The sequence below is a fragment of the Callorhinus ursinus genome, unplaced genomic scaffold (genome assembly GCF_003265705.2).
Source record: "Callorhinus ursinus isolate GAN/ISIS: 27379988/994484 unplaced genomic scaffold, GSC_fseal_2.0 scaffold12, whole genome shotgun sequence".
Taxonomy (NCBI): Eukaryota; Metazoa; Chordata; class Mammalia; order Carnivora; family Otariidae; genus Callorhinus; species Callorhinus ursinus.
Genome location: NW_027397074.1, coordinates 3,744,640 through 3,759,810, shown reverse-complemented (window position 1 = coordinate 3,759,810; position 15,171 = coordinate 3,744,640). Strand labels below are relative to the sequence as shown.

General features: G+C 45.5%; 1 protein-coding gene across 21 annotated transcripts in view; it reads right to left on the bottom strand.

The window, feature by feature from the left end:
- The window catches only part of SRPK2 (SRSF protein kinase 2), a 246,250-nt gene that overhangs the window by 16,483 nt on the left and 214,596 nt on the right, over positions 1-15,171 (bottom strand). For all 21 annotated transcript variants that reach the window (XM_073898682.1, XM_025872746.2, XM_073898690.1 and 18 more), the window contains 6 exons: positions 10,974-11,139; positions 9,769-9,794; positions 8,079-8,325; positions 6,930-7,412; positions 503-603; positions 281-388 (listed from right to left, as the gene is read on the bottom strand). In XM_073898682.1, coding sequence (XP_073754783.1) covers positions 281-388; positions 503-603; positions 6,930-7,412; positions 8,079-8,325; positions 9,769-9,794; positions 10,974-11,139 — 1,131 coding nt within the window. The remainder of the gene's footprint in view (positions 1-280; positions 389-502; positions 604-6,929; positions 7,413-8,078; positions 8,326-9,768; positions 9,795-10,973; positions 11,140-15,171) is intronic.

The following is a 15,171-nucleotide window of genomic DNA, read 5'->3' as shown; positions in this document are numbered from 1 at the left end:
GTGATTCTCGGGGCGGCAGCCCGAGCAGGGCCTTGACCAGAGACTGTCTGTCACAGGACTAAACCAGACACGCCCAACCCCCACCCCCACCAGACATGCCTGAGAAGAATTCTTCCATTTCTCAAGACACTCAAGACAGCAACTTTGCCCTCACCCGTCCCACAGTGGACAAACCTCACAGTCTGGGAAGCACAGAGCACACGCAGCAGCGGCGCTGGCCCCTCGTGAGCACTAAGGGGATGAGCCCTACACAGAACAAAATGGCCACGGCCGTTCTTACCATGCACGCTGTGCTCCAAATGTCAGCAGGCGTGCTGTAACCTGCTCCTATCAAAACCTCTATGGATCTATACTGACGCGTCTGGATGTCTTCTGTGAAGTGTTTATGCTGGAAAGGAACACATTGTATTACTATGGAGGAAAACAGACATTAAAAAGGAAAAAAAGTCTCTTCTAATACACGATCATGAGCAAAATGTTCTAGAAAGAAAACTCTACTTACCACCCAACAAGCGTTTCCCAGGTCGGCAATTTTAACTCTAATTTTATCTGCGTTCCGTGGATCCAGGGGATTCACCAACAAGTCGGCCGCCCGAGTTTTTGCTGGCATGAGCAAACAGCAGGACAGTTAGTGCTTGGGGCAAGTGGCATGCGTGTGTGCACACGATGTTTGCCGGGCACAGTCTCCTTTTTTAGAAAAGTGATGGGATGATCATTTAGGCCTGGAACCCTGTAAGTTGAACTCAACAGAATTTTAAATTCTTGGTCTCTATTCCTGGAAGATATTTCATAAAAGAGAACGCACTGGGCTGCCCAGACACCTCCCTGACCCAGCCTTGTCCCTTCTCCTTATATCCCTGATGCCTTCACCTCTAGGTCGACCCTACTACTCGGCTCCTTTGTGCGTCTTTCTAGCCGCTCCTCACTGCATCAGAGCCCACAACGGACCACATCGAACCCACTGGTATGCTATCACGTGAAACACAAAGGTAGTGAGGACACGGTCCTGGGGGGCCAATCCCTTTGTAAGTGACACACAGTTCACCTGGTAACCACGTCACCTACCTCTCCTGCTTGGGCTGAGCACACAGACCTCAAAGATTAGATGATACTTGATTAAGCAATGCAGATTAAAGGCCATGGCTAATCAACTTGGGTTTAGCCCAAATTTAAACCCAGGGTGACCCTGAGAGAAGCTCAACAGCAGACACAGGATTACTAGGCTTCTCAGGGCTCCTGGGGCCAGAAGAGCTTTTCAGACAAGTCCAGACCATGCCTGAATCAAGCAGAGTTAACCAGGGCGCAACTGACAAAGGAAAATAACCTGAAGGGTCCCAGACAGAAAATCCTGGAGTGAGTAAGCATCTTCATCAAACCTCAAACTGACCAAAAGCTTGAATTTCTGGAAAGGAGGAGATGTAACCACGGCACTTATTTATTGTAGAAGTCATTCTGAAATGGTATTTACAGACTAAACAGAAAAGTCCACTCAATGCAGAACATTAAATACCCTTTTGCTCACCCAAAGCTGGGCACTGCTAAAGCATACCCAACCTCCTTTTGGGTAGACCCCTGCCGTGGAGCCCCAGTGCTCAAGGGCGCTCTGGTTCCTTGGCATTCCCCATACGGGCAGCAAGGCGCCCAGGAGCTGGGATGCCCGCAGAGCTCCCCAACATCTTAACCCTCAAGACCCACTCCTCAGGCTTGTGGGTCAGCACAGGCAGGCCAGGCTCCTGTGTTTCCTTGTTGCCATCTGCCCTGCGACCACTCTCTCCTTTATAAGGTTGCTGGTGCACTGTGGGCTTCACCAAAGGCGGTCTGAGCTGGCGGGACAAACACAGGAAGTCACAAATGAAGAGAAGGAAAGCAGCAAAGACCCCAAGAGGACGCAAAATGTGTACAGTGACTGGGGGACAGGCAGAGGGCAGAGCTCCAAGAGGGACGTCAACACACTGACCCAATGGATAGAGCGGCAGCACTAGAAATGGCCAGAGGAATCCAGCAGGTCACTGAATCGAAAAGAGTCAGCAGGCAAGAAAATGGAAGCTGGGGTTTGAGGAACAGGGTTCTGTAGCTCAGGGGTTAGAGCACTGATCTCGTGAAGTCTGGAGAACGGGATTCAAATCAAAGTTTCAACACTAACAAGTTGTAAGACTCTGGCAAGTGACCTAAATTCTGTGAGGCTCAGTGCTCCAGAAAGAAGAGGAAGGGGCCAGGCCACCCCCACCCAAACCAACCAACTAACCAGCCAATCAGCACAGGAGAGTCAGAACCCCGCCCCAACCGTGCGGTGAGGCTTCCAATGGCCAGAACCAAAGCCCCACTGGCAGAGAGCAGAGGGGAAGCCAAACAATTCTGATCAAAGGTCTAAGGAAGAAGGGGGTGAAGCTCCAGTTCTGCCTAGCCCAGAGTAAGCTGGTGCCTGAGGGTACTCGCGGGGAAGGGCGGGTCTGTGATCACCACCCATTCCCAGGTGTTTATAAAGACATTTCCCAGGAGAGGAAATGCACTGTAAAAAACACAGCATCGCACATGTTCAATACAGTTTCTTTGTATTTAATCCCCCTCATTTATGATCACTAGTCAAAGTCTCTTTGGTGACAGGCAGTTATCCTCCTGGTTCAGGTTGGTCAACAGGGACCCTGCTCACAATGCCTTCCAAATAACAGAGAATTCATTTCAGAACTTTAACTGGTGACGAACACAAAGGAGGGTTTAAAGGAGAACCTACTTGTAGTTGTGACTTCCTTTTCTCAGTGTGATGATTACCTGGGCTGGTGTACCTGACTGCATCCCTCAACAAAGCCCATTTAAACACAGGGACCCTCGTGTGTGCTGTGTACTTGTACCAACTTTGCTTGGCTCAGAAATCGGATCAGCTCCTCTGACCATGTCATCAGTGTGGTGACCTCCAACAGCCCTTCCTTGTTCTCTGCCTTTGCGAAGGAGGGAATGAAAAGCGGGAAGAGAGAGGTGGGGAGATGTCACTTCAGGAAGGGCTGGGGCTCTTATATCATCTCTGATGACCTGGTATCCGAGTGACACTGTTCATTCCATGTGAAGCTATCTTAGAAACGAGTAAGATGGCAGTGTGGTGCCTCCGACTGACAAGACGGCCATCATGGCTTATCTGCAAGGCACTGTGCTGGGCTCACGTGGACTCTTTATACACTTTCAAACGTCCTTACGATAAAGGCGTGGATACCTTCTCTATAAGCAGAAGTGCGGCACCAGGCCCAGGAAGGAGCAGCACTGGAAGATTTAATGCCCATGCCTGGCCCATTCATTCACCCAGCACTGACCGAGTCCCTTCTGTGTACTATCTTGGCACTCGGAACACCATGAGCAAAACGTGTAAGGCTCCTCCACCACACCCCAAATTAGGAAACTCATATATCAGTAGGCAATAAAGTAAATAAAATGACTGATGCACACGCCGAAAGAAGAAAAACAAAGAAAGGAGATGGACGATGAGGGTGTGCAGGGGAGGTCTTTCCAAAGAAGGTGATGTGTGAGTAGAGGCCTGAACAAAGGGAGACACGAAGGGCAAGAGGCTCTTGGCGGGGGGACAGCAGGTGCAGAAACAAGCTTGCACTTTTGAGATCTGTGAGGAAGAAGCCACTGTGGGAGGGGCAGAGTGAGCCGGGGGTGGGGGAGAGGACAGTGCCAGGGAGCGAGCTGCCAGGGAAACCCGCAGAGAGCTCCTGGGCTTTACAGAGCGACACCTCGGGGCGCTACTGGATAGACCCTGCAGGTCCTCGGGGAAGGAGGGAGCAGCAAGACGACAAGGTGTGCTTTGAAGAGCTCTCTCTGGGCTGCCCTAGAGAGGGCAGATCGGGGAGCAAGAGTCGCAGCGAGGGCAGCGACCTGGGTCCCTGCCAGGTGAGGGTGAGCACCTTGCAGGGAAAGCCAGCAGGACCAGATGGGATGGGCCAAGATGCACGCTATGGCTCTAGCAGCTAATAATCCAAAAGGAGTCCTGCCTCCTCAGCCTTCAGCGGCTACCCAGTCACTCCAAGGGAAAAGTCCACATCCTTCCGCCTGGCATGTAAGTTCTTCCTCCACCCTTCCTCCTTGCCTTTTTCTTTTACTACTCCCTAACGTGTGTATGCTCTGCTGTCATGACAAGGATCCGCCCACTCTGAACACAGCCTGTTTCTCTGGCCTCATGGCCACACAGTGGTAGGGGGCCGCCAGCCGCCCCTGGGCCCCGGGTTCCACACAGGCAACAGAACACCTCCCATGCAGAAGGCCGCCCACAGTCGTCAAGCCAAAACCAAGCGCCTCCAGACAAAGGACTGGAGAAGGAGATCCTGTCTCTGGGGTGGACCTAGAATTTAACAAGAGTGAAAAGGTCTGCTTGGTAAGAGATCTGGATCAACACGAAAAACAGACCTCCTACTTCGCCCTGACGTGACACTGCTGCAGCAGAAGGGCTGCTGGGGATGGAGCATGCGCTAGACCGAATCAGATTCTGATGGTGACTGGGCAAAGGCGGGACCAAGGGAAGAAGAGAAGAACACAGCCAGGTGTCCATAAAGGCTTATCATGGCACTGACTTAGATGCTGAAGATACAAAGATAAAAATGCACAGGGCTCTCAAAGATTTTACATCCTAGTGAGGAGAAAGAGAAGGGAAATAATGAGCGTTTGGTTAAGAAGAGCACAAGCAGTAGGTAAAGAGGGGAACCCAGGCAGTCTTGTGCTGGAGCTGCTGGCCGGCAAAAGAGGAAGCTGGCTGAGAGCACGGACTGTGAATGTGGAGGAGGAAACACTCCAAGCAGGAGGGAAGGTGTCAGCAAAGGCACAGAAGCCTGCACGGATGCGCCATCAGCACACAGACGCTCTTTATTAGACCTTGACAATAAGCTGGGGAGCAGCTGTTAGACTTGTGATTGTGGTACTTTCTCACTGTTTACTCCATTAATAAAATATGTCTGCACATTCACCTCCCTATATGCATATTTGTAAATTTTACATGCTACTGTTCCTATATATTCTGTACATTATAAAAGGTAAAAAAAAAAAAAAATAGTCACAAGAACAACTTGGGAGACACACTGACTCCAGCCTGGGGCAGGGAGAGTACGAACTGGGAACGTGGCTCTAGAAAGTGAGGAAGCATGCAAAGAGCAATAGGGTGTGTCAACAGGAAAGAAGAGACAACTGCAAGAGGCTCACGTGGCCCAAATTTGGGACAATTCTGGCATCAGAAAACTAGAAGCTGTAAATGATTATAAGACATAATCCAAAGTGTTGATGAGAACAAAGAATCCATGAGCACATGATAGGAAGGGATGTGTGAGAGACTGCAGGGCAGGAGGCTCGCCCGGAGAGAGCATGAAAGCCTCACCTTCTGCATCTCCACCATCTGGCCGCTCCTGAGTTACATCCTTTCATAATAAACCAGTGACCTAGCAAGTAAATGGTTTTCCTGAGTTCTGTGAGTTGCTGTAACAAATTAACTGAACCTGAACAGGGGGGACAGGGGAACCTCCGACTCATAGCTGATGGGTCAGAAGCAGCGGTGACAATATGGGCTTGTCACTGGTATATGAAGGTGGGTAGGGGTGTCTTGTGGGACTGAGCCCTTTTTTTTTTTCTTAAGATTTTATTTGCCAGAGAGAGAGAGAGAGTGCGAATACGCACAAGCAGGGGGAGTGGCAGGCAGAGGGAGAGGGAGAGGGAGAAGCCCCCAATTCAGGGCTCCATCCCAGGACCCTGGGATCATAACCAGCTGAAGGCAGACGCTTAACCAACTGAGCTGTCCAGACGTCTCTGGGACTGAGCCCTTAACCTGTGGGATCTGATGCTGTCTCCAGATAGTGTCAGAATTAAGCTAAATTGCAGGACACCCAGCTGGTCTCAGAAAAGCTTCTGGTGTAGGGAAAATACCCTACACACACATTTAGTGACCAAAGGTGTCAGAAGTAGTGTGTGAGAGCGAAGGAGACACACAGAGGTGGGTCTTTCCCTAGATGAACCTACCTTCCATGTGAGAGCATTTTATAAGCACCTTCAAAGAGTCCTCAGTCGGGGTAAAAGTAAAAAGGAACAGGATATGTCTACCCTAGTAAAAAAAAACAAAAACGAAAACGCCCACATCCTTAGGATGATTAGCTAGAGCCAACGAGTAACAAAGACGGCGCTGCAGGTCTCCCACCTGCTGGACTAGGAGGACTGCGGGATCCCTCGTGCTCTTTGCAGGGTGGGTCATCCATGACTCATCGTGTGGTAAACACTCTTGTCAGCAGAGGGAGCAGAGGAGGTTTCTGAGCTATTCCTCTGTGGGCTAGAAGGGAAACCATCTGGGTGATGCCCCGTGTTTGCTTACTGGAGTCCCTTAGCATAGCACAGGCAGAGATAGGTCACGTGGCATTCACTCGCAAAATAAGGGTTGGATAGAGGTTCAGATAATGAATCACATTAAAACCCATGCCACTTCCTTTAAAGTGGCTTTAACATTTCAACAGCAGAGTTCTACAATCAGGAACAACCACTGAAATAAGGGAATTCCTCAATACAGACAAAGAGCAAGTATATTTTTTTCCCTGAACACAAATGAAACTAAACAAAACCCAAAAACTAAATATAACCTATCAGATGGAAGTACAAATTCCAAACTACATATTCTATAAAAGCTACAGTACGTGTAAGCTGCTGGACCGGGAAGTTTTTCTGCAACATAGATGTCACTAACTACAGAAGGAGTAAGAGAAGCTCAGAAATGGGACTGATACTACCAGAGAAAGCCTAAGTGGCACCGAATACATTTTAAATTACACTACTTAGTCGGGAGTACAACTGTAATACAATGAAAATGGTTAACGCACGATGTGACGACCTCCAGCCGATTCCCTTCACTGCGTGTGTCAAGGATAGGATACCCGGGCCACTAAAACAGACACCTGGTGGGGAGGGACACTTACTTTTTGGCAAATCTCCAGTGCTGGAGGCTGAAACCGTCCGGCTTCTGTCGTGGGATGGACTGCTCTCCTCAGGCTCGGTAAGCGGGGATCCCTCGGAAAGCGCAGAGCCACAAGCCACAGGTTCTAAGGGCCCAGAGAACAATGATGTGGAAAACTCTGGAAACTGTGACTCGGGAATTTTATGCCGTCCATTTGGCAATTCACCATTGAATTGTTCATAGGAGCTGCTATATGTGTAATCACTTTCTGCATTTGGCTCATCGAGGTTATATTCCTCAGGATTTGGGCAATCTTCTTCTTCATCATCGTCATCATCCAGCTGCTGTTCCAGTAAGAACGGACCATTCTCAATATGGCCATTGGTTTTGGGGGATTCTATCCACGCAGGGTCTGTGTTGGTCAGCTCCTGTTCAACATCATCTTCATCTTTCTCAGTGTTTTCTTTCTCGGTGTCTTCTTTCTCTTCCTGGTCCTCAGCCTCACCTTAAAAAGTTGATGGGTTAAGAATCAGAATGTGTCACTCTCCTTAACACAGTGGCACTAGGTACATATTTCCTCCAACAAGAGACAATTCTGAATGTGCTTAATTTAGGTTTTTTTTTCGCGCCTCAAGTAAGCTCTATACCTAACATGAGGCTCGAACTCATGAGCCCGAGATTGAGTCACATGCTCCACCGACTGAGCCAGCCAAGCGGGCTGAATGTGCTTGATTTACGTACTACGTAAATAAGATCTTGGGTTTTCTATATCTTATTTTTCATTTAGTAAATAATTGGCTCTCATTAGGAAAATGCTAAATTTGGAGGAAAATGACAATTTATAAATAGAGTTGCCTTTCCACTTCCACCCTCTCTTCTACAATCTTCAGAAAATGTCCGTGGGTACATTACTGTTAGGTTAAAGGTTAATTACAAAATAAAGAACAATCATTAGCAGGCTCAAGACATGGTGTTAGACGTTTTCCATTTTGAAATACTAACATATTTCTGGCATTCATTTTACAAATGAAGTGGCAGACGGTTTCCCACATTCCCCAACCAGGAGCTGGAAAGAATCATCCTCACAACCGAAGCAGCAGCACCAAGTGAGCCTGTGTGGTGACCCGGCGGGCGCCCAGTAAAGAAGCTGCAGGACCCCGCGCAGACTGACCGTTGTCATTGGCAGGCTCGCCCTCGGCCACATCCTCGAAGCTGGCAGTTTTGAGTTTCCCCTCTGGGCCGTATCCATCGTCCTGTTCATTGGAAGGTACCGCTGTTGTGATGTTTTCTTCTATTATTTTCCTTTCGGCTTCTCGCTCCAATTCTTCTATTTCCTGCAGACGCTTTTCCAGTAACTCGGCCTGCCTTTTCTGCTTCTTTTTCAGTTTTTTCTTCTTGTTCTTAGATATTTTTCCTATCTACAACATGGCAAGAGAATACCACAGGTCAGTCTGCCTCTTGTTAAAGCACTCCATAAGAATACAAGTGCTAGCAGCATGCAAACACGGACAAGTCCCGGCTCCTCAGGGCTTCCTCATGAGCACCAAATGCCCAGACACGAGACCCACAGTAAAACCAGAAGAAGCCTAACATCAAGTAAGGGGGCTACTAGCAGGCCCTGCCCTCAGAGGGACACACAGCTCCCATCCTAGAAGTCTGTTTCAATTCAACTTTAAGAAGGGAAAATGCTGAGATACTCTGGCCTTTAAACAAGAAGCACCTCTCACAAGTTTTATTTGTTGCTGCCTAGACCACAAACTAACAACATCTCCCCTCTGCTCCACTCTGTCTTACCCAGCTATGCGCCGTAAAAGAAATGCCTGGTGACACAGGGGCACTGCCCTCGCTGTTGGTCAAGAGCACTGTTGGTGTCTGGGTCTCACATACTGAGCTGTTATCAACAGCCAGAACTGGAGAAACTGTCAGCAATGAGCATATGAAGTCAAGGAATAAAAGAAAAAGCCACTGTTTCAGCCTGCCTCCCATCAGGCCGCGTGACTGGGTAAGGGCCAGCAATGACCGCCTCCAGTCTTTCCACAGAATCATCATCGAAACAAGCTGCTCCAAGCACAGCAGGCCTGGAGGTGCTGACTCGATGCCTCAGCGAGCCAGGTGGCATAATTATGACAAGCCCTCTGGAACTGGGACTTTCATTCCAAAGCGAGGGCTGCTGGTAGCATACTCAATCTCTCGACATTTCCTTTCAAATGCTTCTGGCACATAAAGCTCTTTCAAAACCTGTAAGTGACTCATCAACTCAATATATATATAGAGAGAGAGAGAGATTGATTCTATCCTCTACTGGAACTAAGCAGGTTTGGGGACAGTGGGGTAAGATTTAATTCCAAGCAGCAAACAGACAATACTCTTTCACATTTGACTACTGGCTGGAAAACAAATTTGAGTACAAGCTTCAGAAGAGCAGGTATCTTGGAGGCAAATCAGAACTAATGTTAAGTGTTTTATAATAATCATACTTCAAACTCTATCTGGATCACATCACATTTCACCAGACTCAGCCAACAGCACCCCAGAAAGTGCACAGGGAAAATGAAGATCAAACGTGGAAAGGCTCGAACTATTCTGCCTCTAAAAAAATCACAACTTATCGAAACGATCAGTCTTGTATATTCAAGGATACAGAGCATTTATAAGTATGCCCGTCTTTTATATTACTATGTAGTAAAGATCTATAATTGAGAACATAACAAAAAAAGGTATAATCCACTGCCCCCAAACAACGTTAAATGAAAAACTGTTGCAACAAGAAGCAAAAACTAATGTTATAACTTGAAAAGCTCCATAAGGAACAGATGCTTTTAACATGAAGGTGAATATTAAGTGTACATGTAAGTACTTACGGGTTTTTGCTGGGGAGCCGTGCTCACTAAAACAAAATGAAACAAAATGAATGTTTAGAGGAAAACAGATCTGTATCTTTACGCAGGTAATCTGAATTGTAAAATGAAGGTAATTATTGCCTTTTAATGGCTATCCAACTTCAAATGGTTAAACATCAGAGCTTCTTAATCACAGAGATCTAAAGAAAGGTGACCCAACTCAAACAAATGACTGGCTCTGCAAAGGCAAAGTGGTAGTTGCTCATATGGGGCCATTTCTCTTATTTATCTAAAATTAAATACCCAAAGCATTGACTGATAACTTAAGAAAACCAAGAAGAGTTCACAAATGTTACATAGTCATCTAACCAAATTTGTTTTATAGACAATAAAATGAACAGTCTAGATTAGGAGATGTACACTGTGTTTGAAAACTATTTGGCAAGTCTATATAGCGGAAGTAAATAAAATATTGTAGAAATCACATGACCAGTCTTTGCCGGCATCAACAGCTTGATGGACTACAGGTCTCTGATCTAAGAAACACCCTACTGGTGGGAAACAAGACTAGGAGATGGTGCCTCTCCTGAGAGCCCCGTCAGGCACAGGGCTGCAGCCCCTCAGAGGCACACTCGCCCGACGTGACACACTGGGGTGCGGGTCATAGGAAGAGAGGGCAAGAGTGGTCCTGTCACTGCAACCGTTACACTCCGTCAAAACCAGACGGAAAACTCTCGATACCAATACTCAAGACATCTGGCCTTCTGCCACCTTTGGGTCTTTTGTAACTGATTCCAAACCCACCAGTTAGACTCAGATTGAGGAAGACTAACTGGAGACTAGGAAGCATTCTAACAAACGTGAAACTAGAGAAAAATTCTGAGGACTATAGGTCGGCTACATATGTGCAAGCTATTACTACATACTCCTCCGCAGACAAGTGTGCAGCACAAGACAATGTTCCAATGCAGATGAAGCAGCTTGTAAGATTTCAAACAAACTTTTAAGGAAGGACAAAGTTAAGGAACTCAAATATTGAAGCATAATTTAATTGGGGCATCTTCCTTTTCAAGAAACAGGTCTCCTTATTTCTAGCAATCAGACTCTTCCGAAAGTTCCTAATAGGTATACGTCTGACTCAACGAGCCAGATGCCTTCCGTGGGCAGCTCTGCTGGCTCTCCCTGCCCCCAAACAAACTGAAACAAAGCCAGCTCAGGTCCCTCACCTGCAGATCCCGAAGGAGGAGGAGCACCTGCTTTCTGCCACTCAGTGGCCTCGGCTGCCATTCTTCTCACATATGCATCATCCACACACATCAAGATGTTCTCCGGCTTTATGTCAGTATGAATGATCTTGCACTTACTATGCAGATAATCTAACCCCTGAAGGACCTGGTCATAGTAAAATCAAGAGAAGACAGGAGTTATTAATACCTTCATTGTTCAACATTTGTAAAATAGGTAACATAATCACAAGGCACCAAATACAGTAGACACTTCATGTTCATGGAAGCAAACACATCTGTACCTATACTTTGTTTATAACAACTTTATTGAGATGTAATTTACACAAAATTCACCCTTTCCGGTGTACAATTCCATGGTTTTTAGATTTGCACCATCACCACTATGTAAACTAGAACATTTTCATCACCCAAAAAAGAAACACCCTACCCTCTGATAGTCACTCTCCATTTTCTGTCAGCTCCCCAGCCCTAGGCAACCACCAATCTACTTTCTATCTCCATACATTTGCTGGTTCTGGACATTTTATATAAACCAAATCATACAAAGTGGTCTTTTATAACTGGCATCATGTTTTAAAGGTCCATCCATGTGTAGCATGTACTTCTGTTCCTGTAAACTGTCAAATAATATTCCACTGGATATGCTATATTTTGTTCAGCCATTTACGTGATGGATATTTGGATTGTTTCCCCTTTTTGGTTCCCACAAATAATATTGCCATGGACATTCACATATGAGTTTTTATGTAGACATACGTTTTTATTTTTCTTGGGTGTATACTTGGGAGTACAACTGTTAGGTCATGGGGTAACTCTTGTTTTATACAGCAGCCGCACCTTGTCACATTCCCATGAGCAACATATGAGGGTTCCACCCTCCTTGTCATGGCCTACACTTTGTTATCTTTTTTATTTGAGTCACCCTAGTGGGTGTGATGTGTGATCTGCGTCTCTGTGATGTCTAATGATGTGTATACATTTTTAATACTGCACGAAAGGAGGATTAAACAGCTGTGGAGTCCAGACCACATGACAGCACTGAACTCAAAGAAACTGCTGAACCAAAATATCCACGAAAACAAAACCCACAAAACTTAGAGTGCAGTGACCTAAATACAAGGCCACAGTATTTCTGGAATTATTTCCGTTAGAGAGGAATCTTTCAATTCTTCCCATAAACAAAAATGTATTTTTAAAATATTCCCATCATGCTCCTATACATTATAAATTCTACATGCTCAGTAAATATTAGCACTTAATAAATATCACCATACACTTTAAATCATTTAGGGGTCTTGTCCACAACAGACAAGAAAGTGGGCAAGCAGTAGACACATAATACGTATCCATTATATGTATTTCCAATTCTAGAAAGTTCTCAGCAACAGCCCAATGCTTCTGTCTACTGTAAATAGCTAAACAACCTTAACAGACAACAGCATTGGGAAATGAGCAGAGAGAGGTTCCACAAGGAAAATGAGAAAAGGAAAACTCATCTCTTAAACAGGATGAAAATCTCTATACCCATCTAAAATAACTTTCCCTAGAAAGTATTTTTACATGACTTCAGCTGACCAAGTATCAGTCAAGCTCCTGGAACAGGTCATGCACCTAATTCCAGGTGTCTGGCCTACAGCAATAAATGAAGCTCCTTGTCTCCTGGGGCTTATAGCCCCTATGTCCTCAGAGAGCTTACCGTCTTAGGCCAGGAGGAGGAAAGGGATTGGCCGAAAAGAAACCAAGACGAACCATGGGTAACAAACAAGTTCTTAGTAAGCACCAAACAGTGAAACAGATAAAACCAGAAAAACAGAAGGAAAGGCACTTGTTTTCTTTGCCTTAAAATTAACATTTAATGTTTGCAATAGTACTGCAATTAGAACTATTAAATTATGTTTAAAACATCAAAGGACCAGGAAGAAACGTCATTAGACGTTTCCATAAAGAATTAGGTTATAATCCTGATGGGAACACAATCCAAGGGGCCTATATGTTATTCACTGACATTCATGCATCTTCTTTGTTCAAACTGAAATAATATGGAGAATTTTTGTATCTGAATAACAAGAGAGATTCTGAGAATACAAGAAATTAATAGACAGGAACAGTAATGATTTCTAACCTATGGAGGGAAAGGAACAAGATTTTTGAGAAACTTTAAAGTTTAAAATTATTCCAACTGAAACTGCATTTCAATTCTCAAATATTAACTCAAAGTAAAAATGTCAGTATCTCTTCACCACCATTTCATGCCTGAGTCATTCCTATCTTTCCACCTTAGCTCTTTTGTGGTGGTCAGGTTGTTTTACTGTGTGGGAGGCTACACAAGGAAGAGTTAATGTGATCCAGTATCCAAATGTGTTCATGAGTTCCCAATGAGAAGGAGGCACTTGAGATGAACACAGTGTTCTCAGCAAGAAGTTAAGTTCCAGATTTTTTAAATATTTGCAATTGCACGCAACTGGGTTACCTTTCCTTAAGAAGGACAGCTTATAATGTCTGATGATGAACACAGTGAAAGAACTGACTGCTGAGACAAATTAAGTAAGTTAATTAAGATAATGCAAATCTTAAAGGAAAGTTGAGACACAGCACAGTGTGGTGTTAAAACACGGCCTTGGGACTCACGCCACTCCTAGACTGCTGCCAGATCATTCACTCACTAGGCAAAGTACTTATGCTGTCTGAGCCTCCACTATCATATTTTAAAAAAAGGGGAATATATCTACTAAGTAGAAATATGGTAAGAATTAGAAATAATCTATGGAAAATCTACAAAAAACAACATCTAGTTCACAGGAAGCTCAAAATAAATGGGAGAACTGAACTAAGTCAGAACACTTGTATTGACATTGACTAAGTAACTAACTTTGCTAAGTCACTTATTAAATTTCTCTGGGTCTCATTTCTCCCACCTATGAGTGGGCTATCCCTGATAAATTCTGTGGCACATCCCAGCAATGAAATTCTGATGCCATAACTTCTTTTAATTCTAAACTACAATTTTTTTTAAAGTCTTTAGCTATAGACTAAAAAGAATGGTTATTTTTGAAAAATGGCATTTCTGTTCTCAGCCAGTGAAGTTTAAAGCAATAAAGCACCCCAGAATCCAGAATAAACAGTAATGATGGGCAATCTCATAACCATTTATGCAGAATAACTATGATGATGCACAAAAAAGAGAAAAGCAGTGAATCAAGCTTCATGCCCAAGGATAGCTCTCCTCTTGCAAAATCTGAAGAACAGAGTTAAAAGGAGCCTTTACTAATTTTCTGTGTTTCCTGCACTCGCCAGGCCCAGTATATTTGTCTTTCTTGCCTAAAAAAAAACATACTTAGCCTCAGCAGCAGGAGGCAGCAGAGGCTGCAGGAAGATCCTCTGCCTGCTTGACTCCACAGCGGCCATGAGGGCTGAGATCAGTGCACGCACAGATGGGCCGGAGACAGGCCTGCACCTCATTCAGCGGAGCTGGATCACACCCTCAGAAGCCCAGGGCTGGGAGCCAGGAGCCCCCATTTCTGGTTCAGATACTAACTAGCTATGGCTCAGAGCAAGTCCCCTTCCCTGACCTCAAATTCACCTGTAAAATAAGAGGCTTGGTCAAGACAGTCTCTCAAGTTTCTTTCTGTACACCTATGAAGATGGCAGAGAGCATCTATTACTGGTGCTAACAACATAAGCCTACCCCTCTCTGCCACAGCTTGCTACAATAGTTCCCGTGATCTCGCAGACAGAAGAGGAGGAGCGAGTTGAGAGAATTGTGGGAACTTCTCTCAAAGATGTCTTCCGGGCCCTGCTCACCACCCAGAAAATGAAGCTTTCTCCAAAACCCTAAACTGTGAAGAGAAACAGAATGAGAGCAGATTTCTAAATTATTTTCTGACTCTGGTCACCACCTGGGGACTTTCTTCCTCCCACAGCTGAACAAAGGACACATGGCGAGGAGACCTGGCTGGCCTCTTACTCTGTTAAGGTCTTACTAACGTGGCATCCAGGGGAGCCCAAGAGGCAGCAGGAGAGGCTGACCCATGCAAGAGCCCTTCGCCAAGATACTAACACCTTGTGCTGGGGAGGAAAGCACCAGAGGGGCTCTCTTCAAGCCCAGACACTTTCCTACTAGGAAAGCTAAAGCTCCCACTGGATTTCTCTCCTCTGCTAAACAGACATGAGGTCAACC